The sequence below is a fragment of the Podarcis cretensis genome (assembly GCF_951804945.1).
Source record: "Podarcis cretensis genome assembly, chromosome: 16".
NCBI lineage: Eukaryota > Metazoa > Chordata > Lepidosauria > Squamata > Lacertidae > Podarcis > Podarcis cretensis.
The window spans coordinates 3,871,897-3,888,488 of record NC_137186.1 but is presented as its reverse complement, the minus strand read 5'-3'; the positions used below and the strand labels follow the sequence as shown (position 1 = coordinate 3,888,488).

The following is a 16,592-nucleotide window of genomic DNA, read 5'->3' as shown; positions in this document are numbered from 1 at the left end:
CTGGGGCAAATAGCGCAGCCAGCAATCTCCCTACTGTACTGGCCATCTGGCAAGATGGTGTAAATTAAAAAAATCTGGCTGGTTAGTTGCTAGCTAGTTTTCCTTCCTAGGTATGTGACCTCTGCATCTGATGATAGGTAAGATATAGACTACTGCAAAGGGGTCTACCTTGGGCTGCCCCTTGGAGACAGTTCACCCTTTTGGTTAGGGCAAAATACAGCTGCCGGCAACGGGCATTCAGAAGCACATTGCCTTCCACAGGGAAAGTAGAACATAGTCAGCATGGCTGATAGCCACTGATAGCCTTACCTACAAATTTGTCTAATCTTCCTTAAAAGCCATCACTACATTTTGTGGGAGCAAACTCTATAGTTTTAACTACGGTACCATATTTTTCGCTCTATAAGATGCACCAGACCACAAGACGCAACTAATTTTTGGAGGAGGAAAACAAGAAAAAAAAATATTCTGAATCTCAGAAGCCAGAACAGCAAGAGGGATCGCTGCACAGTGAAAGCAGCAATCCCTCTTGCTGTTCTGGCTTCTGGGATAGCTGCGCAGCCTGCATTCGCTCCATAAGACGCACACACATTTCCCCTTACTTTTTAGGAGGGAAAAAGTGAGTCTTATAGAGCAAAAAATACGGTATGCGCTGTGTGGCAAGGTCCTTCATTTTAATACGGTTTTTGATTGATATACAGTGGTACTTCGGGTTACGTTACCTTCGGGTAACGTAAAATTGAGTTACAAATGTGGCAAACCCGGAAGAGTATACTTTTGGGTTTCGCCGCGTGCGCATCCACAAAAGCACATGCGCAGAAGCGCTCTATCGCAACGCGCACATGCGCAGAAACGGTGCCTCTGGATACGGACTTTTTGGGATAAGTATGGACCCCCGGGACAAATTAAGTTCGTATCCGGAGGGTCCACTGTATGTATTTGCCGACTGATGCTGATAAATGGAGTACGATGTTAAACACATGCATATATTGGTGACTTTGCCAGGTATTAATTACCACTTTATTTACAGTTTACACTTTCTTTTTTATACACCAGTGGAAGCCTGGATATTTAACAAACAAAGAAATTTAAATGTTTATTTTGTTTTGCAGATAATACAATTTATAAACAACAAAGAATCCCCCCCACCCTCCTTGCCAGTATGTTTCAGCATAATCAAACAAAATAGTTTATTAGCTTTGAATTCAATTTCAAAAACGAGTATCTGTCTATAGTCTGCCACGTGTTGCTGGTGGTTGAAAGCCTTTTTCTTTTGTAAGTATGTATGCAGCAAAGTCAAAGAATCTTTTCTTGAAATTGTTCATTCTCTTATTGGTAAATTATTATTAGGTAAAGGTAAAGGTACCCCTGCCCGTAGGGGCCAGTCGTGTCCGACTCTAGGGTTGTGCGCCCATCTCACTTAAGAGGCCGGGGGCCAGCGCTGTCCGAAGACACTTCCGGGTCACGTGGCCAGCGTGACGAAGCTGCTCTGGCGAGCCAGCACCAGCGCAGCACACGGAAATGCCGTTTACCTTCCCACTATAAAGTGGTACCTATTTATCTTCTTGCACTTAGGGGTGCTTTCGAACTGCTAGGTGGGCAGGAGCTGGGACCGAACGACGGGAGCTCACCCCGCCGCGGGGATTCGAACCGCCGACCTTACGATCAGCAAGTCCAAGGCACTGAGGTTTTATCCACAGCGCCACCCGCGTGGGTAAATTATTATTAGTAAATACCTTATTGGTAAATATTGATATATATATTTTTTAAAAATTATTTATTTGCTCTGATCATTCATTCAAAGCCAGCTTTTACCTGTCCCACCAGTTTGGGCTCCTGGGTGTTGGTGATGTCATACTGACGGATGTCTCCATGAAGCCAGTCGCTAAAATACAGAAATCTGTCATCCAGGGAGATGAGGATGTCCGTGATAAGACCTTAAGGAGAAGATTGGAGAGTAATAAAAGAAGCCACATCATTCTTGTGAGTCACTTGTTTGTGTGTATTGGGGGGGGGGCAGAGAGAGAGAGAGAGAGAGAGAGAAATATACTAGGTGCTACAAAGATATTGCATATCTCTAATATTTTATTCTCTCTAGCGAACTTACTCTCTTTTGGGGGGGGCAGGGAGATGTAGTATTTTTTTTATGGTTCAGTCTCTTTAAAGAAATACTTTGTTTTTTGGTAAATTTTGGTAAATTTTTTGGTAAATTTGTTGTTGTTTTTTAATATTTTTATTAAGCAATTTCAACATAAGAAATTATCAAATCATATAATCACATACATTATCCCCCCCCCCTTCCATCCCTCCCTCCCCCCCCCAACCAGGAAACTCCCTCAGCTCCTCTCTCTGATTTCTCTGCACATATTATTCTCTGCATGTTATAAAATTATACATATCCTTTCCTTGTCTATCTATCATGTTATCAACCAATAAATTTGTGTATGTTTATTCAAAACCTGCCAAGGAGTCCAGTTCATTTTGTTGTCTTTTTAAATAATTTGTAAATTTATTTTTTAGATTTGTAAAAAGTTCCCATTCTTCCTTAAAGTCGCAATTGTCCTTGTCCCGCAGTTTGTATGTCAATTCAGCCAGTTCTGCATAACTCATCAATTTTTCTTGCCACTGTTCTTTCGTTGGGACAAACTTACTCTCTTAGGCTGCCCTGAACTTCTTGCCTCTAGGGGCCTGGTAGGTGGGTTGGGGAAGCTGCTCAAAACCACAAGATAATTCCTACTTGTGCCCCAAATCTGAAACCACGCTGGACTGACCTGGCATGTCAGGAAGAACCCAGCCGTCCACTTTCTTGCTAGGCACCTGGATCACTTGCTTGGCCGCCCATGTCCCATTCTGCAGAAAGAGATTAATCACAGGAACGCCATTGTCACGCTCAGCACAGATGGATATATTCTTAATATTGAAGGGCAGATGGCGGCTAATGGATTGAGGCTGAATCCTGACAAGACAGAAGTACTGTTCTTGGGGGACAGGAGGTGGGCGGGTGTGGGGGACTCCCTGGTCCTGAATGGGGTAACTGTGCCCCTGAAGGACCAGGTGCGCAGCCTGGGAGTCATTTTGGACTCACAGCTGTCCATGGAGGCACAGGTCAATTCTGTGTCCAGGGCGGCTGTCTCCCAGCTCCATCTGATATGCAGGATGAGACCCTACCTGCCCGCAGACTGTCTCGCCAGAGTGGTGCATGCTCTGGTTATCTCCCGCTTTGACTACTGCCATGCGCTCTACGTGGGGCTACCTTTGAAGGTGACCCGGAAACTGCAATTAATCCAGAATGCGGCGGCTAGACTGGTGACCACCGAGACCACATAACACTGGTCTTGAAAGATCTACATCGGCTCCCAGTACGTTTCCGAGCACAATTCAAAGTGTTGGTGTTGCTCTTTAAAGCCCTAAACGGCTTCATTGTTAGGAGATCCTCAGGCCTTGGGAAGAGGGTTTGACCATTAAGCCACTCTGAGACCTGGAGCTCTTTGAGGGGAATTTAAGTGTGTCTCCTAACAACTCTCAGCACCCTGAACAAACTACAGTTCCCATGATTCTTGGTGGAGGAGGGAAGTAGCTACTGTTAAAATAGTATAACGTTGCTTTAAATGTATGCTGAGAATGTGATCACACTCTGCGAGAGGCAAAAGGACTTAAGGAAGATCAAAGTCTACTAGCTGATCCCTTGGACTGATTTGCAATATGCCGGCAATTGCTCAATACAGTGGTAAGCACTTAATTTGTTCCGGAGGTACGTTCTTAACCTGAAACTGTTCTTAACCTGAAGCACCACTTTAGCTAATGGGGCCTCCCGCTGCTGCTGTGCCGCTGCAGCACGATTTCTGTTCTCATCCTGAGGCAAAGTTCTCAACCCGAGGTAATATTTCTGGGTTAGCGGAGTCTGTAACCTGAAGCGTATGTAACCCGAGGTGCCACTGTAATTGTTTAACGTCAGCAAGAATTGACACCCAGTTGTTTTAGCAATAGGTAAAGGTAAAGGGACCCCTGACCATTAGGTCCAGTCATGGCTGACTCTGGGGTTGCAGTCCTCATCTCGCTTTATTGGCCAAGGGAGCCGGCGTACGGCTTCCGGGTCATGTGGCCAGCAGGACTAAGCCACTTATGGCGAACCAGAGCAGCGCACGGAAATGCCGTTTACCTTCCCGCCAGAGCGGTACCTATTTATCTATTTGCACTCTGACGTGCTTTCGAACTGCTAGGTTGGCAGGAGCAGGGACCGAGCAACGGGAGCTCACACCATCGCGGGGATTCGAACCGCTGACCTTCTGATCGGCAAGTCCTAGGCTCTGTGGTTTAACCCACAGCGCCATCCACGTCCCTCCACCCTCCTACCCTATTTCTAAATCAGGCTGCTGGGAGGGGAAGAGAGTTTTTTTGGGGGGATGGGTCCAGGCGTGGACTTTTGTGTGACAACTGCTGAAAAGAAATTCTGGTGCTGAGCATGTGCTCAGAGGCATCTTGTTATTTGATTCTTAGAGAATGGGTGCTTCCAGGCCAGCTGTTGGAATAATCCACTTATGATCCCCACCCCACTCCACTCCAGCCACTATTTTGCATCTGGTTCCAGTCAGTGGATCTCAGGGGTAAAAAAAAAAGGGGGGGTTGAGGAATGCTCAAAGCAGGTCCTGCAAACCTGAAGTGTGCCTGGCTCTGTTACAAGGCATGCCAAACATTATTAGTCCCATTTTACAGGTGGAAGGGCTGAGGCAGCAGGAGAGAGCGAGTGCAGGGCAGAGGCGAAATCTCTGAATGCTGAGACTTCCTCCGTCACCACTGTCTCTTGGCCACTCCACGAGGCACTGCAGAGTAAACAGCTCTTGTGCGGTATCACAGGCGCCTATCTTATGTAGAGAAGAGAAAGCTTAATGGCTTGAACCGCCGCACAATCGTATGTACACAGCTCGACATATGCGGAGGTGACACAGGACCTGAGCAAACAGCCGTTACAATGGGAGCGGCGGCTCAATGAACCACCTCTGGTAAGCCAGGCGGGTTAATGATTGTGCTGTCCCATTATGCCAAAGATCAATAATTCACTCACTGAGATGCAAAGGCGATAACTGCGCATAGTGGGGTGGGGAGGGAACGGCTTGCAGATCTGGGCCTCCGTCAGACAACCGTTGGGATCGCAGAGCCTCCTGCTCACCGCCTGACAGCACCTGTTTGACTCCAGCGCCAGTTGGACTGACGCCTACTCCTGCCAACACAGGTCTGATGCACTGTTGGCTTTTTACATGTTCAGAGGGAATCGGACCGTCAGCAATTTGTCCCACCGTGCTTTGCTCCAAGCAGGGATCTTTTGCACCCAGTTGGGGGGTGGGGAGATCCCTTTTGGATGCCCCCATTGGTAAAATGGGTAAATTGCATTGCCTGCAAATACTTCCATTTGCCCACAAACTGCAGAGGAGGTGTGTGTGTGCATCCTCGGTCCAGTAGACCTGAAGTAGCATCTCCACCCCCATTGTTCTGCCCGGACACTGAGGTCCAGCTCTGAGGGCCTTCTGGTGGTTCCCTCACTGCGAGAAGCCAAGTTACAGGGAAACAGGCAGAGGGCCTTCTCGGTGGTGGCACCTGCCCTGTGGAACGCCCTCCCATCAGATATCAAAGAGAAGAACAACTACCAGACTTTTAGAAGACATCTGAAGGCAGCCCTATTTAGGGAAGCTTTTAACGTTTAATAAAGGTAAAGGAGACCCCTGACCACTAGGTCCAGTCGTGGCCGACTCTGGGGTTCCAGCACTCATCTCGCTTTACTGGCCAAGGGAACCGGCGTACAGCTTCCAGGTCATGTGGCCAGCATGACTAAACCGCTTCTGGCGAACCAGAGCAGCGAACGGAAATGCCGTTTACCTTCCCATGGGAGCGGTACCTATTTATCTACTTGCACTTTGACGTGCTTTCGAACTGCTAGGTTGGCAGGAGCAGGGACTGAGCAACGGAAGCTCACCCCGTCACAAGGATTTGAACCACCAACCTTCTGATTGGCAAGTCCTAGGCTCTGTGGTTTAACGCACAGCGCCACCCACATCCCTTTTAATGTTTAATAGGTTATTGTATTTTAGTGTTCTGTTGGAAGCCGCTCAGGGTGGCTGGGGAAACAAAACACCCTCCGTGAGTTCCCCCCCTCACCACCGCCAGCAGCAGCTCCTCTTCCTCCTCATCACTGCTCACCTGCTTACTTGACAGGCAGAGAAGGAATGAGGAAGCAGAGAGGGGAATCACTGTTCTTCCTGTTCGCCACCACCAATGTCTGCCCCAGAGCAAGAGGTGGGTGAACAAGCAGGCAGGTTGCAACAGTGGAGAGGAAGAGAAGTTCTGCAGTGGGGGCCCCGGCAGTTGTTAACGCGGCCCCTGTTAGGGTGCAGAGCCTCAACAGATGCCCTACCACAGGGACCCTTGCCACATCACTTCGCAATGTCGTCTATTTTATCATCTCTAACCACATACACTCAAATACAGTGGATGCTCGGGTTGCGAACATGATCCATGCGGGATGCACGTTCGCAACCCGCAGCATTCGCAACTCATGTCTGTGTGTCTGCACACGCGCGGGTTGCGATTCGGCGCTTCTGTGCATGCGTGACCACCAAAACCCGGAAGTAACCCGTTCCGGTACTTCCAGGTTTCGGCAGTCCGCTACCTGAAAAAACAGAACCTGAAGAAGAGAAGAAGAAGAGGAGTTTGGATTTGATATCCCGCTTTATCACTACCCGAAGGAGTCTCAAAGTGGCTAACAATCTCCTTTCCCTTCCTCCCCCACAACAAACACTCTGTGAGGTGAGTGGGGCTGAGAGACCTCAGAGAAGTGTGACTGGCCCAAGGTCATCCAGCAGCTGCATATGGAGGAGCGGAGACGCGAACCCGGTTCCCCAGATTACGAGACCACCGCTCTTAACCACTACACCACACTGGCTCTCACTGAAGCGGCTGTAACCCAAGGTATGGCTGTACACCAATGAATTTTTTGCAAAAGAGAATGGTCCAACAGAGTATGCTCCCCAAGGCCATATCCAACTAGGCACCTGTCAATTTCAGATTCTGTTTTTCCTCCCCTTCCCCCATCTTAAGTTCAGTTCTCCACATTCCCACATCAGTTTGGATTTTTTAAAAAGTCCTCATGGAAACTCATCAGCACTTTAGTGCAAATTTCTCCCAAACACATTTTTGTATGAAATTTCACCTAATATCCACAATTTTGCAAATCGATTTCGCCCAGTATAAAGCATTTTTGTGTGTTACCTTTCTGAACATATGCATTTTTATGTACTTTCCCCCAGTATATGCATTTTTGTTCGTGATACTGCACTGCAAAATTCGGAAAAGGGCAAATTTCAAAGGAAGGCTGCATTTCAGTCCATACACTGTTTCAGAAAGTGCAAACTGAGTGAGTTGGCCTTCCGACGTGAACTGAATTTAAATTTCTCCCCCAAGTCAACAAAGAAATGGCCTTTTCTAATTGGAGGTGCCTGGGACGATCTTCTGCCAGAGAGCCACAGTCTTTCCTCAAGTATTACTAAAAACGTTACTCCTTTTTGTTACCGCGGTCTTGTGGAAACGATGAATCGCACTGGTGAGGGCGCAGCCGATGAACCCTTCTGCCGCGTCGGGGTTGTGGAGAAAGCGGATTTCAAGAGGGATGGAATTCTTCCCCACGTCGATGGACTGGATGAGTTCATGGGTGGTCCAGTCCCACACATTAATGTTGCCACCGTAGCAGCCTTCAAAGACGCAGTGGTTGTGGAGGAAGTAGAGTAAATAAAGAGCAGAAAAGTAAAGCTTACAGAGAGGTCACTATTTCGATTTCCCCCAGCACTGGTGTGTGAGGAGTGCTGCCTGTGAAAGACATTATTTTATGCACAAAATCCCTCCCATCTAACAACGTAAGAAGAGTTTTGCCAGACCTGGGCGATGGCCCATTTAGTCCAGAATCCTGTTTTCACAGTGGTCAATCGGATGCTCTTGATAGAAGCCCACAAGCAAGACCTGAGAGCAACGGCCATTCTCCCCACTTGCAATTCCTGGCAAGTACATTCAGAATATAGCCTTATTGTCCTCCATGGATTTGTCTAAACCTCTTGCGAAGCCATCCAAGTTGGTGACCAAGCTGCGCGAAGCCCGGGACTGCAGGCAGCTCTGCGCAGCCCTCGGGAGCCCGGCACGAAGCCGCGCTGGGCTCCCGAGGGCTGCACAGAGTTGTGCGAAGCCCGGGACTGCAGGCAGCTCTGCGCAACCCTCGGGAGACTGGCGCGAAGTCGCGCCGGTCTCTCGAGGGTTGTGCAGGGCTTCCTGAAGACTGGAGAGCGAGAGGGGTCAGTGCGCACCGACCCCTCTCGCTCTCCAGGCTTCAGCGAAAGCCTGCATTCGCCCCATAGGACGCACACACATTTTCCCTTCATTTCTGGAGGAGGAAAAGTGCGTCCTATAGGGCAAAAAATACGGTACGTGTGTTCATTTGATTTCAAATATATTAGAGAATTTACAAGTATACACATTTTGTTTTTGTAATACTAAATCATGTATATTATTCAATAAAAATTACAGTGCTATCTAGTATACTGGTCTTCGTGTTGCTTGTATTGTTTGTCGTGTTAAGTTTGCAACACAGGGGTTTGTTGTTCTGCATTGTGACATAGAACAAATGTCTCAGGGCCCCTTGCAAAATCACTAAGCATGTAGACATGATGCTATTGCTCACAGAGCCATCGTTCGTTTTCTTAACGGAAAACAGAGACAGAATCTTCGCAACAACCTTGTGAGACGTTGTCAGGGGAGACACATACAACCAGTTCATTTCAAGGTATAAATACTTGTCATGTTTGGTCTCTATTACTCATTGTCACAAATGTTGTCCATATGCTACAGTTGCAGGGAGTGGGGGAGATTGCCTTAAAGAATTTATTATTTGTACAGTGGTGCCTCGCAAGACGAAAAGAATCCATTCCGCGATTCTCTTCGTCTAGCGGTTTTTTCGTCTTGCAAAGCAAGCCCATTGATGGCTTAGCGGATTAGCGCTATTAGCGGCTTAGCGGCTTTTAGCGGCTTATCGGCTTAGCGGATCAGCTGATAAGCGGCTTAGCGGCTTAGAAAAAGGGGGGGAAGGAAAAAAAAGTCGGAAAAACTCGCAAGACATTTCGTCTTACGAAGCAAGCCCATAGGGAAATTCGTTTTGCGAAGCGCCTCCAAAACAGAAAACCCTTTCGTCTAGCGGGTTTTCCGTCTTGCGAGGTGTTCGTCTTGCGGGGCACCACTGTATAACCTCAAGGTTAGATTACTGCAACATGTTATACCTAGGGCTGCCTTCTCTACAGTGGCTCCCCGTCTGTGGAATGCTCTCCCCAGGGAGGTTTGCCTGGCGCCTTCATTAAACGCCTTTAGGTGCCAGGCAAAAACGTTCCTTCTTAACCAGGCCTTTGGTTGATTTGATTGACATCCTATGCCCTTTAAAAATGTGGTTTTATTTTTTGGGGGGCGAGGGGGTTATTGAGTTGTTTTTATTTTAATGATGTATTTTGTGGTTTTATATTTTGAACTGCCCTTAGACCTCCAGGTATAGGGCGGTATACAAATTCTAATTATAATAATAATATCCATGCCACACACTGAAAAATCAGCCTGAATATGATTGCCCCTCATGGAAATGAATTTGGTTATCTTTTCCGCAATGGCTGTCAACCTTGTGGACTTCCAGATGTTGGGACTAAAGCACCACAGCTGTCAACTTTTCACTTTTCTTGCAAGGAATCCTATTCGGAATAACAGAATTTCCCTTAAAAAAGGGGAAACGTTGACAGCTATATAAAGCACCCGTCATCATCCCTGACCGTTTGCCACTCTGGCTGGGGTTGATTGGACTTTGTAGTCCAACAGCATTTGGAGGGCCACAGAAGGGTGGAGTATAAATTTAAAAAATCACTATTACAATTATTATTCCCCCCACCCACCCTTTGCTTCAGTAGTGCTTATGTGCAGAAGAATGCACTTACCTTTCTCCAGATCAGCTGGATTAAACCCATTAGCCAGGCACTTGGGCACTCCCCATTCTGTGCTCATCAGGACGTTATGCCTCGGCTGGTACCAGAAATCGTAGCCCAACTTAGGGACCTTGGACCCTTTTTCCCAGTTTCCCTTCACCTCAAACGTCTCCCCATCCAGCAGCACGAAACCACCTGACATTACAAAAAATAAATAAATTAGGAATAATAATAATAATAATAATAATAATAATAATAATAATAATAATGGGAGGGAAACATAAGGGTCAGACTGAGTCCAAACCAAAGGCCAGGCGGAACAGCTCTGTCTTGCAGGCCCTGCGGAAAGATGTCAATAATAATAATAATAATAATAATAATAATAATAATTTATTATTTATACCCTACCCATCTGGCTGGACCCTTTTTCCCAGTTTCCCACTCTGGGCGGCTTCCAACTGAATTTTAAAAGCAATACAGCATCAGGCATTAAAAACCTCCCTAAACAGGGCCTCCTTCAGATGTCTTCTAAAAGTTTGGTAGTTGTTGTTCTCTTTGACATCTGGTGGGAGGGCGTTCTACAGGGCGGGTGCCACTACCGAGAAGGCCCTCTGCCTGGTTCCCTGTAACTTCACTTCTTGCAGGTAGGGAACCACCAGAAGGCTCTCGGAGCTGGACCTCTGTGTCCAGGCAGAACGATGGGGGTGGAGACGCTCCTTCAGGTCTACTGGACCAAGGCCGTTTACGGCTTTAAAGGTCAGCACCAACACTTTGAATTGTGCTCGGAAACGTACTGGGAGCCAATGAAGATGTCGTAGGAACACATGAAGTTGCCTTATATACTGAGTCAGGCCACGTCGGTCCACCTAAGGCAGTACTGCCTACTGGCAACAGCTCTTTGGGGATTCAAACAGGGCTGTCTCCCAACCCCACCTGGAGATGACAGGGATTGAACCTGAGGCTTCCTCCATGCAAGGGAGATGCTCTGCCAGGAAGCTACAATCGTTGCCATCAACAAGATGCATTATTCTAAATTCCAAAAGGTATTTGATACAGTGGTGCCTCGCAAGACGAAATTAATCCGTTCCGTGAGGCTCTTCGTATAGCGGTTTTTTCGTCTTGCGAAGCAAGCCCATTGACAGCTTAGCGGATTAGCGCTATTAGCGGTTTAGCGGCTTTTAGCGGATCAGCTGATAAGCGGCTTATCAGCAGATCAGCTGATAAGCGGCTTAGGGCTTAGGAAAAGGGGGGGAGAAAAACCCCGCAGGAACTCGCAAGACATTTTCGTCTTGCGAAGCAAGCCCATAGGGAAATTCGTTTTGCGAAGCGCCTCCAAAATGGAAAACCCTTTCATCTAGCGGGTTTTCCGTCTTGCGAGGCGTTCGTCTTGCAGGGCACTACTGTAGATTCCAGCTGGTGTGTGCGCGTGTTGCAAAAAAACTTGTAGGTTTGAAGGGTAAACATGCTCCATCCACTACTCAGTGGTCGGAAGTTCACGCTGCTCTTTCAACATTTGAATGTAGATTATAATGGTTTGGTTGGCCATCCGTCTGTCAATGGAGGAGTGTGTCTTTTGGAGTGAAGTCAAACTGTTAGAAGGTTGTAGAAACCAATATAGGATTGGCATGTTTTGTTGCAGATGAAGGCACCCGGTGTGTTTGTGTGTGTGTTTGTATACGCACACACACACACACACACACACACACACACTGGTATCTTGGTTTACGAACTTAATCCATTCTGGAAGTCCATTCTTAAACTGAAACCGTTCTTAAACTGAGGCGCACTTTCCCTAATTGGGCCTCCTGCCGCTGGTGACCTTTCACCATTCGGATTCTGTTCTTAGACCGAGGTAAAGTTCTCAAACGAAGACACTATTTCCGGTTTTGCGGAGTTTGTAAACCAAATTATTCTTAAACCAGACTGTTCTTAAACCAAGGTATCACTGTATATAATGTGTGTGTGTGTGTGTGTGTGTGTGTGTGTGTGTGTGTGTATACTTTAAGTCAGGATTGATGGATTATTTTTAATATTAATGTGAGCTGATGCTGTTTCTTTCTTTTCTTTCTTTCTGTTATATTTGTATTAAATAAATAAATTAAAACCTCTCCTAGAGAGTACAGTGGTACCTCGGGTTAAGTACTTAATTCGTTCCGGAGGTCCGTTCTTAACCTGAAACTGTTCTTAACCTGGAGCACCACTTTAGCTAATGGGGCCTCCTGTTGCCGCCGCGCCGCCGGAGCACGGTTTCTGTTCTCATCCTGAAGCAAACTTCATAACCTGAAGCACTATTTCTGGGTTAGCGGAGTCTGTAACCTGAAGCGTATGTAACCCGAGGTACCACTGTATGTGTGCATATTGCTGTAACTTGGTTGTGTCACTTTGCCCTAAGCAAGATAAAAGAGACTAACAAATTTAACAAATAAATAAAGAAGTAGCTGGCCCACAAGAATCCTAACATTTCAGTTTCCCAATTATCTCTGCTTCCTTCCACTCCCCTGCCCTAGCCTTTTTCAAAGTTAAGTTTGTAGTCCTTAAGATTGCAAAGACACAGTCTAGAAGTGTGAGTCGTGCCTGTTGAAACCCAACAAGCAGATGAATACACCCAGGAGATTGGTGGCAGGGGAAAACTGCTTCAGAGCCATCAATATTGGAATAATATTACACAAAATAAAAGGCATGGTGCAAATCTGCTTTTTAAAAAACCATGCATGTGGAAGAACAGAAATTTTCTCTGTTCAAAATCTGGACTGGGACTCGCTTCACAAAGGACTTAGTGTTCTTGTTAACCCGGCCCAGACCACCTCATTTTGCCTGCTCAGCCCAAAACAAACACCTTTTCCATTGCCGGACGGGTCTCCCATGGTGCTGATCATGATTTCGCCACTGCCCAAGCAGTGTGTGGTGTGAGGATTAGCCAGGTTGCACTTCCAGTACATGTCAACGGGCTCAACAGCCTAAGGGAAAAGGTGGCACAGAGACAGCCAAGGTTAGTGCGGTGTTAAAAATTTATCTGTGTACTTTTAAAGTTTTTTTTATATATATATATATAATATTTATTCAAATTTTAAAGGTTACAAAAAGAAACAAAAAAGAAAACAAAACAGTACATAAAAGCGAGTCACATCCAAAAAAAAGTAAAAAAGCAAAAACAGATAAAAAAGAGGGTGAAAAAAGAAAAAAAAATTAAAAATACATACAATCAAAAAGAAAAAAGAACAAGTCAAACCTTTACATATTTTTTCTTTCTTTAACTTATTTCCTTGACCTCCTCACGCCTCCCCTCTTTGTATTCTGGTTCAGATAGGTGTTTCAGCAAATCCTTCATCTTTGTTTTTATCCTAAGAATTTATCTTAATATACTGTAATTTTTCATTCTCTCTTTCACCAATTATCCATCCATTTTTACTTTATTTAAACTTATTTCTCATTAAAACTAATATATTTGAACTTATTCCCTTGAGACGTTTCCCTTAGGGTCATAAAAATTTCATTCCACAATTTTTCCATCTCTCATTAAAAAATTCTTTAAAAAAAAAAAAAACAACTAAATATATACACTTTAAATTCCCAATTTTCTTCCACCATCTCCCCTCCCCGCTCTCGGCCCCTAAGTTTCTAGCTCTTATGATTCCAAGGGTACAGGACTGACAGAAATTGTGTGAATCATGCCTTCTTCTGCACAGAGAAAGTAACGCTAGTGTTGTCCTGAAAACATTCTGTGCGCGTGTTCCTCACTCCCTGACCATTCTCCATCAATGAAGGAGAAGAGAAACTACCGTAAAGGGAATATTTTTAGCATACATTTCTCCTATGATACTCTTTAAATGCCATTTCCCCTTAACGTATTAACCTTTGCAAGCAATTTCCCCTAATATAATGCACTCCTGTGTGCTGTTTTATCTAATACAGTGGTGCCTCGCAAGACGAAATTAATCCGTTCCGTGAGGCTCTTCGTCTAGCGGTTTCTTCGTCTTGCGAAGCAAGCCCATTGACAGCTTAGCGGATTAGCGCTATTAGCGGTTTAGCGGCTTTTAGCGATCAGCTGTTAAGCGGCTTATCAGTGGATCAGCTGATAAGCGGCTTAGGGCTTAGGAAAAGGGGGGAAAAGGGGGGAAAAGGGGGGGGAACCCGCAGGAACTCGCAAGACATTTTCGTCTTGCGAAGCAAGCCCATAGGGAAATTTGTTTTGCGAAGCGCCTCCAAAATGGAAAACCCTTTCGTCTAGCGGGTTTTCCGTCTTGCGAGGTGTTCGTCTTGCGGGGCACCACTGTATATGAATTTTTAGGCACACCTTCACTTAACATTTGCATTCTTGTACGCATTGTTGGAGAACTGCGCCCCAAAGTTCAGAGAAGTGTGTGAATTTTGGAGGGTGGTGGCATTTCAGTTCATGCATTGGGCTTGGAAAGTTAGAATCCATTTGGCTCGCATAAAAATGCAAAACTAAACGGATTTGATTCCCCATCCATAAAGGTAAAGGGACCCCAGTCGTGGCCGACTCTGGGGTTGCGGCGCTCATCTCGCTTTATTGGCCGAGGGAGCCGGCGTACGGCTTCCGGGTCATGTGGCCAGCATGACTAAGCCACTTCTGGCGAGCCAGAGCAGCGCACGGAAACACCGTTTACCTTCCTGCCTGAGCGGTACCTATTTATCTACTTGCACTTTGAGGTGCTTTCAAACTGCTAGGTTGGCAGGAGCAGGGACTAAGCAACGGGAGCTCACCTCGTCGCGGGGATTTGAACCACTGACCTTCTGATCAGCAAGTCCTAGGTTCTGTGGTTTAACCCACAGCACCACCCGCGTCCCTCCCCCATCCATAGTGCTAACATTATTACATGTTTTGTGAGCGACTGGTTCTGCTACAAAAAAACCTCAGGGCTGATGGCCTTGTAAATACTACAGTGAAGACGCACAGCGAGCCACTCTGGTAGGGCTTCTGATTCACTGAGCAACAGAGGAACTTGCAAAATGGAGGGTGTGGTTTCTGGTGAGCCCCAGAAAAGCCTGTACCTTATGGAGGCGTGGAGCTCGTGGGTCAGTGCCTGTATCAACCACATAAATCCTGGAAGAGATCAAGCTGGGAAGGATGAGCCTGTTTCGCTTTTTGGTGGTGTCCCCAAAACAGCTGCTGCAGGAGTTCCACCCAGTGTGGTGGAGCTCATCGTTGACATTTGGCATGGGCAGGCGATGGATGACCTATGAAATTAATAATAATAATAATAAGTGAGAGCTGGACCATAAAGAAGGCTGATTGCCGAAGAATGGATGCTTTTGAATTCTGGTGCTGGAGGAGACTCTTGAGAGTCCCATGGACTGCAAGAAGATCCAACCTCTCCATTCTGAAGGAAATCAGCCCTGAGTGCTCACTGGAAGGACAGATCCTGAAGCTGAGGCTCCAAGACTTTGGCCACCTCAGGAGAAGAGAAGACTCCCTGGAAAAGACCCTGATGTTGGGAAAGATGGAGGGCACAAGGAGAAGGGGGCGACAGAGGACGAGATGGTTGGATAGTGTTCTCGAAGCTACCAGCATGAGTTTGACCAAACTGCGGGAGGCAGTGGAAGACAGGAGGGCCTGGCGTGCTCTGGTCAAGAGAGTTGCGAAGAGTCGGACACGACTAAATGACTAAACAACAACAACAACAATCCCAACATGTTGATCTTTAATCTGTCACTGCTTAATTTTAATTATCTTTTACATGTTTTTAATTACCGTATTTTTCGCCCTATAGGACGCACTGGCCCATAGGACGCACCTAGATTTTTTTTTGGGGGGGGAATAAAGGGGAAAAATTATTTTTTCCCCCCCCAGGCACGGGGCTGGGGCGGGGGAAGTCCGAGCTTCCCCCACCCCAGCCCCTAGAACAGGCAGCTCTCCGCAAACCTTGGAGGCCAGCGCGAAGTCGCGCCGGGCTCCCACAGCTTGCGGAGAGCTGTGCAAAGCCCGCTCTGGGAGCATGCGGGGCTGGGGGAGGGGGAAGCCCGAGCTTCCCCTGTCCCCAGCCCCCAGAACGGGTCCCAGAGCGATCCCGAAGCTGCGTGCTGTCCCCCGAGCTTGCAGGGCTGGCGGCAGGGAGAAGCATGGGTCTCCCCGCTGTCAGCCTCCAAACCACATCTGGTTTGTGGGGCTGGCGGTGGGGCTCTCCTGAAGCCTGGAGAGCGAGAGGGGTCGGTGCGCACCGACCCCTCTCGCTCTCCAGGCTTCAGCGAAAGCCTGCATTCGCCCCATAGGACGCACACACATTTCCCCTTCATTTTTGGAGGGAAAAAAGTGCGTCCTATCGGGCAAAAAATACGGTACAGTGGTGCCCCGCAAGACGAATGCCTCGCAAGACGAAAAACTCGCTAGACGAAAGAGTTTTCCGTCTTTTGAGGTGCTTCGCAAGACGAATTTCCCTATGTGCTTGCTTCGCAAGACGTTCCGTCTTGCGAGTTCTTGCGAGTTTTTTCCCTTTCCCCCCGTTTTTCTAAGCCGCTAAGCCGCTAATAGCCGCTAAGCCGCTAATAGCGCTAAGCCGCTAATAGCGCTAATCCGTCAATGGGCTTGCTTCGCAAGACGAAGAAACCGCAAGACGAAGAGACTCGCGGAACGGATTAATT

At 47.0% G+C, this 16,592-nt stretch overlaps 1 protein-coding gene across 1 annotated transcript in view; it reads right to left on the bottom strand.

Moving 5' to 3' along the window:
- The window catches only part of LOC307205603 (methanethiol oxidase-like), a 37,356-nt gene that overhangs the window by 3,603 nt on the left and 17,161 nt on the right, over positions 1-16,592 (bottom strand). Inside the window, exons 4-9 of the mRNA XM_079958213.1 lie at positions 15,006-15,191; positions 12,829-12,949; positions 10,005-10,187; positions 7,561-7,739; positions 2,772-2,850; positions 1,816-1,937 (exon numbers count right to left, since the gene is read on the bottom strand). Coding sequence (XP_079814339.1) covers positions 1,816-1,937; positions 2,772-2,850; positions 7,561-7,739; positions 10,005-10,187; positions 12,829-12,949; positions 15,006-15,191 — 870 coding nt within the window. The remainder of the gene's footprint in view (positions 1-1,815; positions 1,938-2,771; positions 2,851-7,560; positions 7,740-10,004; positions 10,188-12,828; positions 12,950-15,005; positions 15,192-16,592) is intronic.